General features: G+C 48.2%; 2 protein-coding genes across 5 annotated transcripts in view; one reads left to right on the top strand and one right to left on the bottom strand.

Moving 5' to 3' along the window:
* The window catches only part of CHD9 (chromodomain helicase DNA binding protein 9), a 229,718-nt gene extending 228,430 nt beyond the window's left edge, over positions 1 to 1,288 (bottom strand). For both annotated transcript variants that reach the window (XM_086350647.1, XM_086350626.1), the window contains exon 1: positions 1,233 to 1,288. The gene's annotated coding sequence lies outside the window, so the exon portion shown is untranslated. The remainder of the gene's footprint in view (positions 1 to 1,232) is intronic.
* CHD9NB (CHD9 neighbor) lies at positions 618 to 13,611 on the top strand. Of its 3 annotated transcripts, XM_086350662.1 has the most exons (3): positions 618 to 878; positions 967 to 1,196; positions 12,523 to 13,611. In XM_086350662.1, the coding sequence occupies exons 2-3, from the start codon at positions 1,021 to 1,023 to the stop codon at positions 12,626 to 12,628; spliced, it is 282 nt and encodes a 93-aa protein (XP_086206788.1). In that variant the 5' UTR covers positions 618 to 878; positions 967 to 1,020; the 3' UTR covers positions 12,629 to 13,611. The 3 variants fall into 3 exon arrangements, with proteins under 3 accessions (XP_086206788.1, XP_086206787.1, XP_086206790.1); XM_086350661.1 differs by lacking the exon at positions 12,523 to 13,611 and having other exon boundaries at positions 645 to 878; positions 967 to 1,716; XM_086350664.1 differs by lacking the exon at positions 618 to 878 and having other exon boundaries at positions 1,057 to 1,196.
* Positions 13,612 to 14,781: the final 1,170 nt, after the last annotated feature.

Here is a 14,781-nt window from a genome sequence, read left to right as displayed (position 1 = left end):
CAAACTGCCTGGATTCAAACACAGGATCTGCTTCTAATTAATTATTTAACTCTGAGCACGTTCCTTGGCCTCTCTGAGCCCCAGCTTCCTCGGCCATCAAACGGGGTAGTTAGTATAGTTAATGCCTTGTGGGTCAGGGTGAGGAGTAGATGTGCCCACACACAGGAAGCATTTAGCATCGTGCCAGGCACAGGTGAGCACTTGGGAAACATTACCTCTTGTGGTCAATAATTTCCATGGCAAATCTAAGAGTTTTATACGATCATACCCATTTTGCAGATGAAGAAACTGAGGCTAAGAGTGATTCTATGAGTTTTTGAGGGCCACACAGCCCAGGGAGGGCTGGCTCTGGGAACTCTAAGTCTAGGCTCACTGTAAACATAGCATTTACTAAAATGATGAGGGCTGCTCCAGGTGGCCCCCTGAACTTCTGTGGGATCAGGGTAAGGACAAGCCCCCTTTTCCCCAAGAGTCTTCTCTCATATTCTACATCTGTGTCTTTCTGTTCCCTGCCCACTTTCGAGTTCAACCCTTTCAGTACCAGCCCTGTTGGGAGGGAGGATGTTGGTTTGTTATCTTGGCTTTGACAGCTCAAAGGCGGAGATATTTCCTGCTTAAAAGACTCCCTGAAGAAGAAGGAGGAGGAGGAGAATCAGCATTGTGGGCTGTAACAACCGTCTTCCTTTTCCTCCAACCCTTTGGGTCAAGGGTCCTCACCCTTAGCTGCTAGTTGGAATCGCCTGGGAAGCTCTGCAATATTCAGAGGTCCAAGGCCCCAACCCAGACCACTTCCATCTGAGCCTCGGAGCGGGGTGGGGTGGAGGGCTACGGGGCATCGGCATTTTTTTCATGCTCCCCCAAGCGATTCCAGCGTGCAGGCAAGTTGGAGAAATGGTGCTTTTGGATCAGCCCTTGGCTCCAACGCTGAAGTCGATTTGGGGAGCAGTAACTCTTTTCTCCGCCTAGGACTGGCTGCTGGGGGATTCGGGCAGGCTCTCCAGAGGAACCAGCCAGCGGAGGATGTTTGCGTGCGAGCGTTCTGGCGTCCAGCTGTGCCCCGAGGCCCAGCTTGCAGACGGCGGGTCTCCGGGTCCCCGCAGGCAACGACACGTGCAGCCGCTCCGACCTGTCTGGTTATCTACCGAGACCGCCAGCCGACCTCGGCGGCCGCCGCGGGGCCCACCCCGACCACAGAGGTTCGCAGGAAACGCCCGGGGCTCGGGAATTCCTACCTTGGCTGCCGGCGCTGCCCTCCGGTCCCCGGAATCCTGCGACTCCGGTTCGATCTGTCGCCGGGGCTCCGCTGTCGCTTTCGTCTGCGCCCGAGAGGCGCCCACTAGAGCGCAGGCGCCACCTAGTGGGCGCGGGGCGGAGGCGCGGGGACCGGGCGGGGAGGTGGGAGAGCGGTAGGTCCCGGGCGGAAATGCTGCCCCGGCTGCCCACGTGGGCGGTTTTCCAGCACGCTGCGCACCCTGGGCGCAAATCCCGGCTGGGTGGGATCACCTTCACTCCCTAGAGGGCACTGGAACCTGAACTTGCTGAACTTTCTCTTGGGGGCACGGAGAGGCAGCCAGGCCTTGGCTGCTGGCCTGAGATCCATTCTGGGATTTTCCTGGCCGGACTCAGGGATCTTGCCTTTCATCCAGAAGCTTTCAGTACACCCCGACTTGGCAGAGCCGAATCTTTTAAATATATTGCGAGCATCAGAAGATGCAAGGGACTGGGCCTCTCTCAAACCCAGGGAGGCCTTTGCCCTACTAGCGATTCTTTCTTTTAGCCCCGCCCCCACCCCCACCCCACGCCGCCCCCACCCCACCCCACCCCCACCCCATGCCACCCTCCATTTCCTATCCTCCCACCCCCTAGCAGTTACCTTTCTTTCCCTGTTATTAAACATCCAGTCTGTATCACACCCTGTGTGTAGAGCCCAGAGACACAGGCTCCTAAGGAGTTGGCAATGCAGGTTATATTTCTGACCAGGGCGCCTTTGACATTGACATTTCTTTGGTTGGAGCCGTCCTGGCACTGCTGGACATTTACGTCTCTGATTCCTTGGCGCTAAATGCCAGTAGCCACCCTGAAGTCATTGTGACAACCAAAACCACCCCTTCATATTTCCAATCGTCTCCTGGGTTGGGGGAGCACCGCCCTAGGCTGAGAACCCGTTAGCTGCTTATTAAGGTCAGGAAAATGGTGAATTATTGAAAGTGTGTACATTTCATTTATTTTTATTCCTCCAACCCATGTTAACTGAGCACTTACTATGCACCAGATACTTTCCTATGAATAGAAGATACTAGAAAGGACAAAACACCTTGAAGTCTCTGCCCTTGTTGAATTCACCTTTATGTAACACATTAACTTTTAGCACACACACAGATGCAATGCAATGTAATTGAGCTCTTGGCAGGATAAGTACAGGGTTTTTTTTTTTTTTTTTAATGTAGCAATCGATAGGGCACCAAAAGTGGAGAGTGCCCTGGTGATGGAGGCAAGTTTGGCAAGTCTTCTTTTAAGGCAGTTTATCTCTGGGGTGGTAGTTGGGGAGAAGTTGACCCAAGTGGAAATATTAGAGACAATTAGTGACAGTGAGACCTGGGTTCATTCTCCCACCCCTACCCCCACCTGCCTGTGCCTATTTAAACTTTGGTCTCTCTGTACTGGTGTCATCTGGTCAAAGTGACCATCGAGGACAGAAGGAGGGGGAGGGAGGATTATCTATGGGCAGTACCTGGAGTGACGAGGGTGTGTGTGTGTGTGTGTCGTAGGGGCCACCCCCAGCCTACCCAGGGCCCGTTCGTGCCCTGGTCAAGGTGAATCTATCAGAGAAGTGCTGACAGGTACACTTCCCATTCTGCCACTTTAAAGTGTCTCTGAGTCACTTTCATGCCTTGCAGGAGCTCCCTTCTCCGCCCTACACACCACCCTCCTGTGCCCCAACGCTTGCCCAGGCAAGGACCTAGCTTTAGAGCATAACCTCTTCGATTCTGATGCCAGGCATCGCCTGATGAGGTTAAAGGTTTCCTAAAGAATTTCTCCTCTGAGTTCTTCTAGTATTCTGTTCATTCCACTAATTACAGAGTTTGGGGGACTGTGGTTGTCAACAGGTCTGTTTTTATCCACAGCTTCTCCATAAATGATCTCCTTGAGGGCCTGAGCCATGTTTGATAGGTAGAAGTAGTGTCAATAATAAAAAAAATAATTTGTAACATATTAAAGTGAAGTCAGTCATGTCCGACTCTTTCCGACCCCATGGACTGTTGGTTCCCAGTCTCCTCTGTCCATGGGGTTTTCCAGGTAAGAGTACTGGAGTGGGTTGCCATTTCCTTCTTCAGGGGATCTTCCTGACCCAGGGATAGAAGCCGGGTCTCCTGCACTGTAGGCAGACGCTTTACTGTCTGAGCTACCTGGGAAGTCTTGTAACATATTAGGCACTAAGAATTTTATTTGGCTGTGCAGCTTGGGGGATCTTAGTTCCCCAATCAGGGATTGAACCCAGGCCCTTCGTGGTGAAAGCATGGAGTCCTAACCAGTGGACCACCAAGGAGTTCCCAGCACTAAGAATTTTTTTAAAATTATTTTTAAACATTTATTTTGGCTGCATTGGTCTAGTTGCAGCACACAGGACCTTTGTCACATCATGCAGGATCTTTTCCCTCTAGCTGTGGTGATTGGGCTCCAGTTGTGGTGTTTGGGCTTAGTTGCTCAGTGGTTGCAGCACACAGGCTTAGTTGCTCCATGGCATGTGGGATCTTAGTTCCCCGACCAGGGAGCGAACCTGTGTCCCCTGCACTGCAAGGCAGATTCTTAACCACTGGACCTCCAGGAAAGTCCTGGCACTCAGAATTTTAGATCAACTGGTTTAATAATAATAATAATCCTATGAAGCAATCATTTCACCCATTTTATTGAGGAAGAAACTGAGGTCTGTAACTCTTAAGTAATTGCTGTTGGGTAAGAGAGTTAGCAAGCCGTGTGGCCAAGACCTGAATTTGGATTGCCCGCCTGCACAGCCTTTGCCTTTGAGCACTTCACTACTGTTGACTGAGCACCTGGACAGCCTCGCTGGACACCGTGTCTTAGACATGGGGCAGGAGGACAAGGGCATCTCATCTGCATCCCTCTGTGCTCCTGTTCTGTCCATTCTTTCCTTCAAAGGGAGAATTCTTTTTGCTGCATTTTGTTTTTTAATAAATTCATGCTGTGAGATGTAACCTATTTTTTTAGTAGGTAAGAGCTTGTTTGTCTTCCAGAATGATGCTCCATTATAGAAGGTGAGGGGAAGCCCCTGGCAGTCTAGTGGTTCAAATTCAGGGCTTTCACTGAGGGTTCAATCCTTGGGCAGGGAATTAAGATCCCTCAAGCTGGGTGGAGAGCCCCACCCCCCAAAAGAGGGTGAGAATCCTCTACCCTTCAAGGTGGGTGGAGCTAGAAATGGGGGCACTGGGGGCATGGGCAGGAAGTCAGGACCCTGGCAGAAGGAGGGGTAGAGAAGGAAGGAGGCGAGGATGCCAGAGACCAACAGGAAAGGGGCTGATACCCATCCTAGGAAGGGTACTTGATCTTGTGAGGCTGGCCCTTGCACTGAATGGCAACTTGATTTTGGGGGCCCTAGTATGTTCATGGCAGAAGTAAGGTCGGTCACTTTTTGGTCACGAACTGCACATGCAAACCCTGCCAGATATGAGATGTATTAGCAGGATGACATATATGCTGTGTCACTGATTCTTTCCAAAAGCCCAGGAAACTGAGAGTCAGAGAGGTTAAACAACATGCTGTACATGTACAGCATGTGCACTATAGAGTTGGTTTTCAGTCTCCAGTCCCTCTCATGCTGAATAGGGATGCTTCTTTTTATTTGTTTATTTGGCCGCGTCAAATCAGAGTTGTGGCATGAAAGATCAGTCTTCGTAGCGGCCTGAGGATCTTTAGCTGTGACATGTGAACTCTTAGTTTCGACATGTGAGATCTAGTTCTTTGACCAGGAATGAACCTGGGGCGGCTGAGGAGTCTTGGCCACTGGACCACAAGGGAAGCTCCTGAATCTGATGCTTCTAACCCTGTTAGTCGCTCAGTCATGTCCAACTCTTTGCAACCCCATGGATTGTAGTGTGCCAGGCTGCTTTGTCCTTGGGATTGCCCAGGCAAGAATACTGGAGTGGGTTGCCATTTCTTCCTCTAGGGGATCTTCTTGACCCAGGGATCGAACTCACATCTCTTGCACCTCTTGCATTGGTAGGCAGTTCTTCACCACTGAGCCACATGAGTTATTAGCTGTCTTTCCACAAACGAATGATGAAATGAACTGAACTCCTCAGGACAGATTTGCCTTCTTGGTTTGGGCCAGGATATTAGTTCCTCCTCTACCAGCTAGTTTTCTGTTCATGCTTCTGGGTCCATCTCTGGGAAACCGCTCCCTCTCCCTCTTTTCCAACGTGCCCTTTTCCCTGTATTATAGCACTGCATTCTGCCTCACAGTTTAATTCCCTGCAGAGATGTTGCCTCCCCCTGCAGATTCTGTGCCCTTGAGAACATGATCCACGTGGATTGTGCTAAATGATTTCTTTACTCTCCACATCCGCTCTCCTTTTCTACCCTGCTCTGCATCCTGGGGGACTGACCTAAACGAGCAAGAGCCAAAGGCTTCTGTGTCCACTGACTTCAAGTTGGGTTTGGCCGACAGGAGACCTGGGAGGGACTAGAGGGAGAGAGGACAGTGAGGTTGGGGTGCTTATGGCCCAGCTCCCTTCCTGCAGGGTGCTTGGGCTGGCCACGCCCCTGCCTATAGCCAGAGCTTTCAAGTTACCTTCATAGAACCCCCTCTGCCTGCACATCCAGGCCTCCTTAATGGAAATTCACTATGGTTCTGGAAAGCACATGGCACCCCAAATGGAACCTTGTACCATGTGGCTCAACAAACAGCTGTCAAGGTAAATTAGGGGCAGGTGTGTTTGTTTGTTTGTTCAAATGAAAAGCAGGAGAGAAAGGATTTTAAATGATCTGGAGTACTAGGACCAGATGGCAAATAAGCCCCTAGGCTCCTGGCAAAACAGTTTTTATTTATTTTTGTTTGCTTGTTTGGATGCTCTTAACATTTTTTTTTGTTAAATTAATATACAGCAAATTTGATTTTAAAAACATTTTGGTGTACAGTTCTATGATTTGAGCACGTGTATAGATTTGTGTAACTAGCACCACAAAGAGGACACAGAAAACCAAAAAAAACTCTTTCAAGCTATAACTTTGTAGTGACACCGCTGATCTGTTCTCCATCTTTATATATGGTGCGTGCTAAGTCACTTCAGTCGTGTTCTGCTCTATGTGACCGTATGGAGTGTAGCCCGCCAGGCTCCTCTGTACATGGGGATTTTCCAAGCAAGAATACTGGGCTGGGTTGCCGTGCCCTCTTCCAAGGGATCTTCCCGACCCAGGGAGGGAACCCACATCTCTTATGTTTCTTGCATTGGTAGGTAGGTTCTTTACCACTAGTGCTATCTGGGAAGCCCTATATATCCTTGTACATACATATATATGTATGTATATATATATATGTGTGTGTGTGTGTGTGTATATATATATATAGTTTTTTGCCTGATTGGCATGTGGGATCTTAGTTCCCTGACCAGAGATTGAATCCGTACCCCCTTGCTGTGGAAGCACAGAGTCTTAACTGCTGGATCGCCAGGGAAGTTCTCTCTATCCTTATATTTTTGTCTTTCTGAGAATGTCATGTGAGTGAAATCAAGCAGTAGATAATCCTTTGAGACTGGCTTCTTTGACTTATGAATATCTTTGAAATTCATCAAATCTGTTACACGTAACTGCAAGTTTCCCTTTTTATTGCTGAGTAATAATCTGTTGTATGAAGGTTTATCTGTCGTACCACTCTTTATCCATTCACATTTGGATTGTTTCTGCTGCTAAGTCACTTCAGTTGTGTCTGACTCTGTGCACCCCATGGACCGCAGCCCACCAGGCTCCCCCGTCCCTGGGATTCTCCAGGCAAGAACACTGGAGTGGGTTGCCATTTCCTTCTCCAATGCATGAAAGTGAAAAGTGAAAGTGAAGTCGCTCAGTTGTGTCCGACTCTTGCGACCCCATGGACCGAAACCCACCAGGTTCCTCCGTCCATGGGATTTTCCAGGCAAGAGTACTGGAGTGGGGTGCCATTGCCTTCTCCAGGATTGTTTCTAATTATTGATTATTAATAGAGCTGCTCTAAATGTTCATGTACAGGTTTTCATGTGAGCACAGGTTTTCTGGATTTCAAAAAGGCAGGGGAACCAAAGATCAATTGCCAACATCTGTTGGGTCATAGAAAGAGCAAGAGAGTTCCAGAAAAGCATCTACACCTACATTATTAACTATGCCAAAGCCTTTGACTGTGTGGATCACAACAAAGTGTGGAAAATTCTTCAAGAGATGGGAATACCAGACCACCTTACTTGCCTCCTGAGAAATCTGTATGCAGTCAAGAAGCAATAGTTAGAACCAGACATGGAACAACAGACTGTTGTTCCAAATTGGGAAAGGAGTATGTCAAGGCCGTATATTGTCACCCTGCTTATTTAACTTATATGTGGAGTACATCATGGAAAATGCTGGACTGGATGAGCCCAAGCTGGAATCAAGATTGCCAGGAGAAATATCAATAACCTCAGATATGCAAATGATACCACCCTTATGGCAGAAAGCAAAGAGGAACTAAAGAGCCTCTTGGTGAAAGTGAAAGAGAGTGAAAAAGCTGGCTTAAAACTCAGCATTCAGAAAACAAAGATCATGGCATCTGGTCCCATCACTTCATAGCAAATAGATGGGGAAACAATGGAAACAGTGACAGACTTTATTTTGGGGGGTTCTAAAATCACTGCAGATGGTGACTGAACCATGAAATTAAAAGACACTTGTTCTTTAGAAGAAAAGCTATGACCAACCTAGACAGCATATTAAAAAGCAGAGACATTACTTTGCCAATAAAGGTCTGAATAATCAAAGCTATGGTTTTTCCAGTAGTCATATATGGATACGAGAGTTGGACCATAAAGAAAACTGAGTGCCAAAGAATTGATGCTTTTGAACTGTGGTGTTGGAGAAGACTCTTGAGAGTCCCTTGGACAGCAAGGAGATCCAACCAGTCAATCCTAAAGGAAATCAACCCTGAATATTCATTGGAAGGACTGATGCTGAAGCTGAAGCTCCAATACTTTAGCCACCTGATGCAAAGAACCAACTCAATGGAAAAGACCCTGATGCTGGGAAAGATTGAAGGTGGGAGGAGAAGGGGACAACAGAGGGTGGGATGGTTGGATGTCCTCACCAACTCAATGGACATGAGTTTGAGCAAACTCTGGGAGTTGGTGAGGGACAGGAAAGCCTGGTGTGATGCAGTTCATGGGGTCACAAAGAGTCGCACACAACTGAGTGACTGAACTGAACTGATAGGTTTTCATTTCCCTTAGACACTGTTATGGATTGAATGTGTCCCTCCCCAAATTCATATGTTGAATTTAATCCCCAATGTGACTGCATTTGGAGATTGGGCCTTTAGGGCTTCCTTGGTGGCTTAGTGGGAAAGAATTTGCCTGCAGTGCAGGAGATGCAGGAGATGTGGGTTCGATCCCTGGGCTGGAAAGATCTTCTGGAGAGGGAAATGGCAACCCACTCCAGTATTCTTGCCTGGGAAATCCCATGGAGAGAGGAGCCTGGTGAGCTGCAGTCCATAGCGTCACAAAGAGTCAGATACGACTGAGCTTGTGAGCATGCACCGAGGTCATTAGGTTTGATGGAGTCCTAATCCCATTGAATTAGTGTCCTTATAAGAGAAAGGGCCTGCAGAGTTCTCTATCTTTGTGAGCGCAGGGGAAAGGCCATGTAAACATATATCAGGAAGGTGGCTGTCTACAAACCAGGAAAAAAATATCCCTCCAGAAACGAAACTTGCCCACACCTTGCTTATGGATGTCTTAGCCTACAGAACTGGGAGAAAATGTCTATTGTTTAGGTTACCAATTTGGTGGCATTTTTTTATGGCCGCCTGAGCAGACTGATATGGGTAAATGGTCTATGGTAAGTGTATGTTTAACCGTATGAGAAGCTGCCTGACTGTTTTCCACAGTGATGTTACCATTTTGCATTCCCACCAGGAACATATGAGAGTTCTGGTTGCTCTGAAGCTTTGCCAACATGTGATATCAGTAGTTTTTATTTGTAGTTTTTTTAACCAGGGATTTAGTTTAGTTTGCCAACCCTGGATTGAACTGGGAAACTTGCATTAGGAGCAGGGAGTCTTAACCACTTGCTTGACCACCAGCAAGTCCCTATCTGTTCTTTTTTTTTTTTTTTTAATATTTATTAATTATTTTTTTTTGGCTGCATCAGGTCTTAGTTGTGGCACGTGTATCTTCACTGTGTAACATGGGATTCTTCATCATGACGCTTGGGTTCAGTAGTTGCAACACACAGGCCTAGCTGCTCCAAGGCACACGGGATCCCAGTTCCCCGACCAGGGATCGAACCTGGGTCCCTGGCACAGTAAGGTGGACTCTCAACCACTGGACCACAAGGGGAGTCTCCCTATTTGTTCTGTATGTTGATATCTTCTGCATGCTATGTTGTATAGGTAGTAAAAGTTAAGAAGGCATTTTAAAGCTGAAAATGTATTGAAATTATCCTACTGAAGTCCTATCCATTATTGGGTGGTCCATACCCCATTTCTCTTTCCTTGTCTTTTCACTGGCCTCATTCTGTTCCTAGGGCAATGTCCCCTAGGCAGAGCCAGCTAGTGATCTGGCCAATTACAGTCTTCATCAGAGGTGAATCCATTTCTGAAAAAATTAGGGAAGAGGTTAGGTGTGGGCAAGTCTGGCTTCATGGGCCTTTATGCTTTATTTAAAGTTCTACTGTCACCGTCTTGAAATTCTTAGTAATTTTTGAACAAGGGCCCACATTTTAATTTCACGTGGGCCCCACGATTGTGTAACCTCTCCTGGGTGTGGGCGTCACGGGCAAGGCAAAGCTTCTCTCCAGATTCACTCTGAAAAGGGCCCTCATCTGTTCTCACCAGCCACACCTCTAAACTAAGCCAAGCCCAACCTGAGGGTTTTACCTGTCTCCTCGCTGCTCCTGCTGCCTGTCTTTTGTGCTGAGTTGGTATAAGCATGATTAATCTGGAGGTTTCACGAGAGAATCATTGGCTTAGCATCTCAGTATCGAATGAGCATTTGCCTTAATTAGGGCCTCTAATTAATCGGAAGGCAAATGCAACCTCCTTCTCCCACCCTGACACCTCCAGACTGTACTTTGGGGTTTATATGGGAGAGGTGAATTGACAACATTAAATGTCTTCCTAATTGTCATTCTGCCAGCCTGGTTGGCAAGAAGCTCATTCAAAGGCAGGTGATTTATAGGGAAGGCTTACCACATTCTTGTGGATCACTGAATGCCTAAATCCTGGAAGATAAATGGCATGAACCTAAGGCAGTGGGGGCAGGGCGGGGCGGGGGGTGGGGGGCAAGGACTGGGAAGATTCCAGAGCTTGCAGGCAGCATCCTGAACTGACTGCCAGACACAGAGTTGACCTCAGGCCATTGACCTAACCACTCTGGACTCAATTATTTCACCTCTAGAGTGGCTTAATAGTACTCCCACGTGGGGCTGTCTGATTGTGATGAGTAAACGAGGGGACTTGTGTGAGATATCCGAGGCTGGCATGTACCCTCCCCTCCATCAGTGAATGGGAGCTAGTCACTTTCGATGGCTTTGTGCATACTTGGAAAAGAGTACACTCTGTGCTTCTCTGAAAAGCTACTTCGTAGACCTGCCTGATCCTCTTTCCAGCTTCCTGGGAGCTGGGCCAGAATTATCGGGCTCCTTTCGGAGTTAGGAAAAGAAAAGCAAGGTGATCAGAAATAAAATAGAAGTCAAATATAGAGTGTTTGGCTTCCCTGGTGGTTCAGTGGTTAAGAATCCACCTGCCAGTGCAGGGGACGTGAGTTGGATCCTTGATTCGGGAAGATCCCACATGCCTCAGAGCAACTAAGCCCATGTGCCACAGCTACTGAAGCCTGAAATCCCTAGAACCTGGTCTTCACAATAACTGCAATGAGAAACCCACGCATGCAACTAGAGAAAGCCTGCTTGCAGCAACACAGACCCAGCACCACCAAAAAAAAAAAAAAAAACTTAAAAAATATATAGAAATTCGTTCACAGCTTTGAAAACCTTTACTCATATGTCCAGATTAAAAGAGCAATGACAGGCCTCCCAAATTGATTACACATATGATGGTGCATGAAGATGGTCTGATGGGGACTTTAAAATAAATGAGAATGGTATTAGAGGGGAATCTGAGGGACCCGAGTTCAAATCCCACCCCTGCTATTTCCTGGCTGTTAGACCTTAAATAAGTTTTTCAGTCTTTCTGAATCTCAGTGTCTCCATCTGTTAAATGAAAGTTAAATAACACAACCTACCTCTTGGGATGGTTGTGAGGATAAAACAAGATGATGAATGTAAATTGTGCTTGGCACAGAGTAGCACTTGGTACCTGCTAATCTGCTTATTTATTTATTTGTTTATTTTTCTTCCAGTTTTATTGAGATGTAATTGACATAGGGCTTCCCTGGTGGCTCAGTGGTAAGGAATCCGCCTGCTGTGAAGGAGGTGCAAGAGACTCAGGTTTGATCCCTGGGGTGGGAAGATTCCCTGGAGTAGGAAATGGCAACCCACTCCATTATTCTTGCCATGGAAAATTCCATGGACCATGGAGTCTGGTGGGCTACAGTCCACGGGATCACAAAGAGCCCAACAACTGAGTAACTGAGCATGACTGATAGCACTGTATGAATTAAGGTATACAGCCTAATGTTTCGACTTTCCTATATCATGAAATAATTAGCACAATAAGATGAATGAACATCCATCCTCTCTTAAAGATACAACATTAAAGGAACAAAAAATTGTGTGTGTGTGTGTGTGTGTGTGATGAGAACTCTTAGGATTTACTGTTACCAACTTTCATATTTAACATAGCACCGTTAATGCTAGTTCTTTTCTTTACTTACTTGTTTGGGTAACCCCTGGAATCCACGGTCTTAGGACTTCCCTTCCCATTCTTCTTCAACCCTGGGTGGAGGTGGCATTCTAGGGTGGGGATGGCCTCCAAGTGGGGGGTCTGTGAGCCCCAGGAACTGATATGACCCTGGGACAAGGAGGAAGGGCACAGCCAGTTGCTTAGTAACAGGGCTTTCTTTGCATGAGAAGAGAGGCCTGGTGTTTACAGGTAACTAGGTGGGGGGTTGTAATTTGTAAAGAAGTTACAGGTTAAACAAAAGGGAATTCTTCTGATGGAATGAATAGGGCTTGGTTCTGAGAACTAGTTGGCTTAGCCGGAAGGGCCCCCTTCCAGGCTCAGCCCACCCCAGAGATGCAGAGGAAGGAGGGGGTTAGGGGGCGGCGTTGTCATTATGCAGATTGGACTGGTGTCTCCCGGTGACCATGGAAACCAAATCCGTTCTCTTTCAGCTGTGCTCTGAGGAAGGGTTATTTAACTCTGGCCCCCTCGGATCAGCCGTACAGACCCTACTCACCGCAGGACCTCCCAGGGCGCTCGCCCTCTGTGTCCGACTGAGATGGGGTGCCACTCCAGCAAGAGCACCGAGGTGGCGGGGGAGTCCCAGAAACCCGCAGAGCAGCCCGAGGGAGAGGAGCCAAATCTGGGGGCTGGCCCAGAGGCCGGGGACAGCAGAGACACCTCCTTGAAGGATGGCGCCCCGGAGCAGAAGAACTGAGATGCTTCTCTCTGGATTCGCGGACCCTCACCTCATCCCTGGAACTGCCTTTGGCCAGCGAAACTTGAGAGGAGCCCCGTCCTGAGAAGCTCCAAGGAGAAGGAGGAGAGGGAAATCCCCACCTTCAGGATCCAGCCTTCAGAAGTCACCTTCACCAGGCTTTGCTCTGGAGCTGTGAGGGGTCACAGCCCCGGTAGCCCTATTTCCCCAGCTCCCTGATAGACAGAGAGGATGAAAGAAGTCTTCTCACATGATGGGACTCTTCCCTGAGCCCCCTGGCTGACTGCTCTGACTCTGATCAATCTCTGCGGCTGAGATGTGATGGTCCTATGACCCCCCCATCCTTCCACATGCTTCACTTTTCTGAACTCCGAAAGCTTTCTGGCCATAGTGCTGATGGGGATGTGTGGCTCTCAGTTTCTTGTTTTGTCTTGTTTTATCCCTCCCTCTCCTTTTTCTAACAGCTGGCTGAATAGCCAGTGCCCCTCACAGGAAGTTTTGGGGTTTGGCTCAGTCCACACTGTTTGTTTGAGCACTTCAATATTTAACTTGGAGAACTGTTAATGAGTTATGGGAACAATCAGAACCAGACTGTGATCATGGCAATGGAAGACAACAAGGCCTTGATCATCCAGTAAGCGGAACCCTGAGTACTGGTGGGAAGGAAGGAGGAGGGTTTCCCCATCCTGGTGTTTTAATCCCCAGAAAAATGCCCCTCTGCTGATGTTCCTGTGTCTCTTCCCATCAAGAGTCTGTCAGCCTGAGCCCTCAAGCGTTTGAGCTGTCTGTATCCAGCCTTCGGAAATATTTCGCTGTTTACTCATATGTCTGTCAGCCTCTCTTTTTCCCCTCCTTGCATGTGTTTTGTTTTTAATGCGACTCAGAAGCATTTTAATTTGAAATCAAACAGACATGTTTGCAAATAAATGATGACACAACACGTTTGAAAGACAGGACTGGGGAGCTGAGATTAGAGGATCAGCGGGGAAGGGTGGGTGTAAATCAGTAGAACGTGAGTGAGAAACGGGGCTATGAGCCTTTGCTTGGTTTCAGGCATCACGGTGAGGATTTACACGAGTGGTTTAATGTAACCACCACAACCATCCCCATTTAATAGATGAGAAGGTTGAGGTAGTAAGAGATTAAATAACTTGCCTGAGCATGGCCAGCCAGGATGGGGCAGAACCCAGATTTGAGCCCCAGATTTGACTTCCCCCCAGCAGCTGAATTCACCCCTGCAGAGTCCTGCATTAAGTGTGGGGGGTCTTTCCCACAAGTAAATGGAAATCCATGTCCTGTTCCAGCCTGTGTGTAGTGAGGGCCATTTCCCTTTACTCAATTGAATCTACTTGCCTATGGGGGAGGCAACTGGTCAACTAGGATCACCGCCGCCACCCCCCCCAACCCCACCCCGACACTTTTAGGCTGGGTGATGCTTTGTGTGCTTGCTCAGTCATGTCTGACTTTTTGTGACCCCATGGACTGTAGCCCGCCAGTCTCCTCTGACCATGGGATTTTTCCAGGCAAGAATACTGGAGCGGGTTGCCATGCCCTCCTCCAGGGGATCTTCCTGACCGAGGGATTGAACCCGTGTCTCCTGCACTGGCAGGCGGATTCTTTACCATTGTGCCACGGGTGATGCTTTGAGGGCCTTTTATTTATTACTCTGGGAGTGTGGGGTGTGCTGGGTGATGAGAAGCAGGGAGGTGGAAGGATGGAGAAAAAGAGGCAGCATGCTACTGGAAACGACCCTTGTTTTGGCCATCAGAACCTCAGAAACGGAATAGGATTGTTTTGAGAAGCTGGCAGTGGGGGTAAAGAGAAGAAGGACCAGAAGTAAAGCAATTTGGAAACGTTCCTTTTGCTTCAGCAGAGCCTGACGTCTTTCAAGGAGGGAGCAGGAGAGATGGGGCCTCCTCAGCTGGCCCGAAGCCCTGCTCTTTCCCGGGGGTAGGAAACTTGCAGTGGGCCAGGAAACAGGCCTGGGCTTGCA

This window comes from Bos grunniens, chromosome 18 (assembly GCF_055505025.1).
Source record: "Bos grunniens cultivar Pamir isolate PY7600 chromosome 18, Bosgru_T2T1.0, whole genome shotgun sequence".
NCBI lineage: Eukaryota > Metazoa > Chordata > Mammalia > Artiodactyla > Bovidae > Bos > Bos grunniens.
This window is presented reverse-complemented; position numbering and strand designations above follow the sequence as displayed.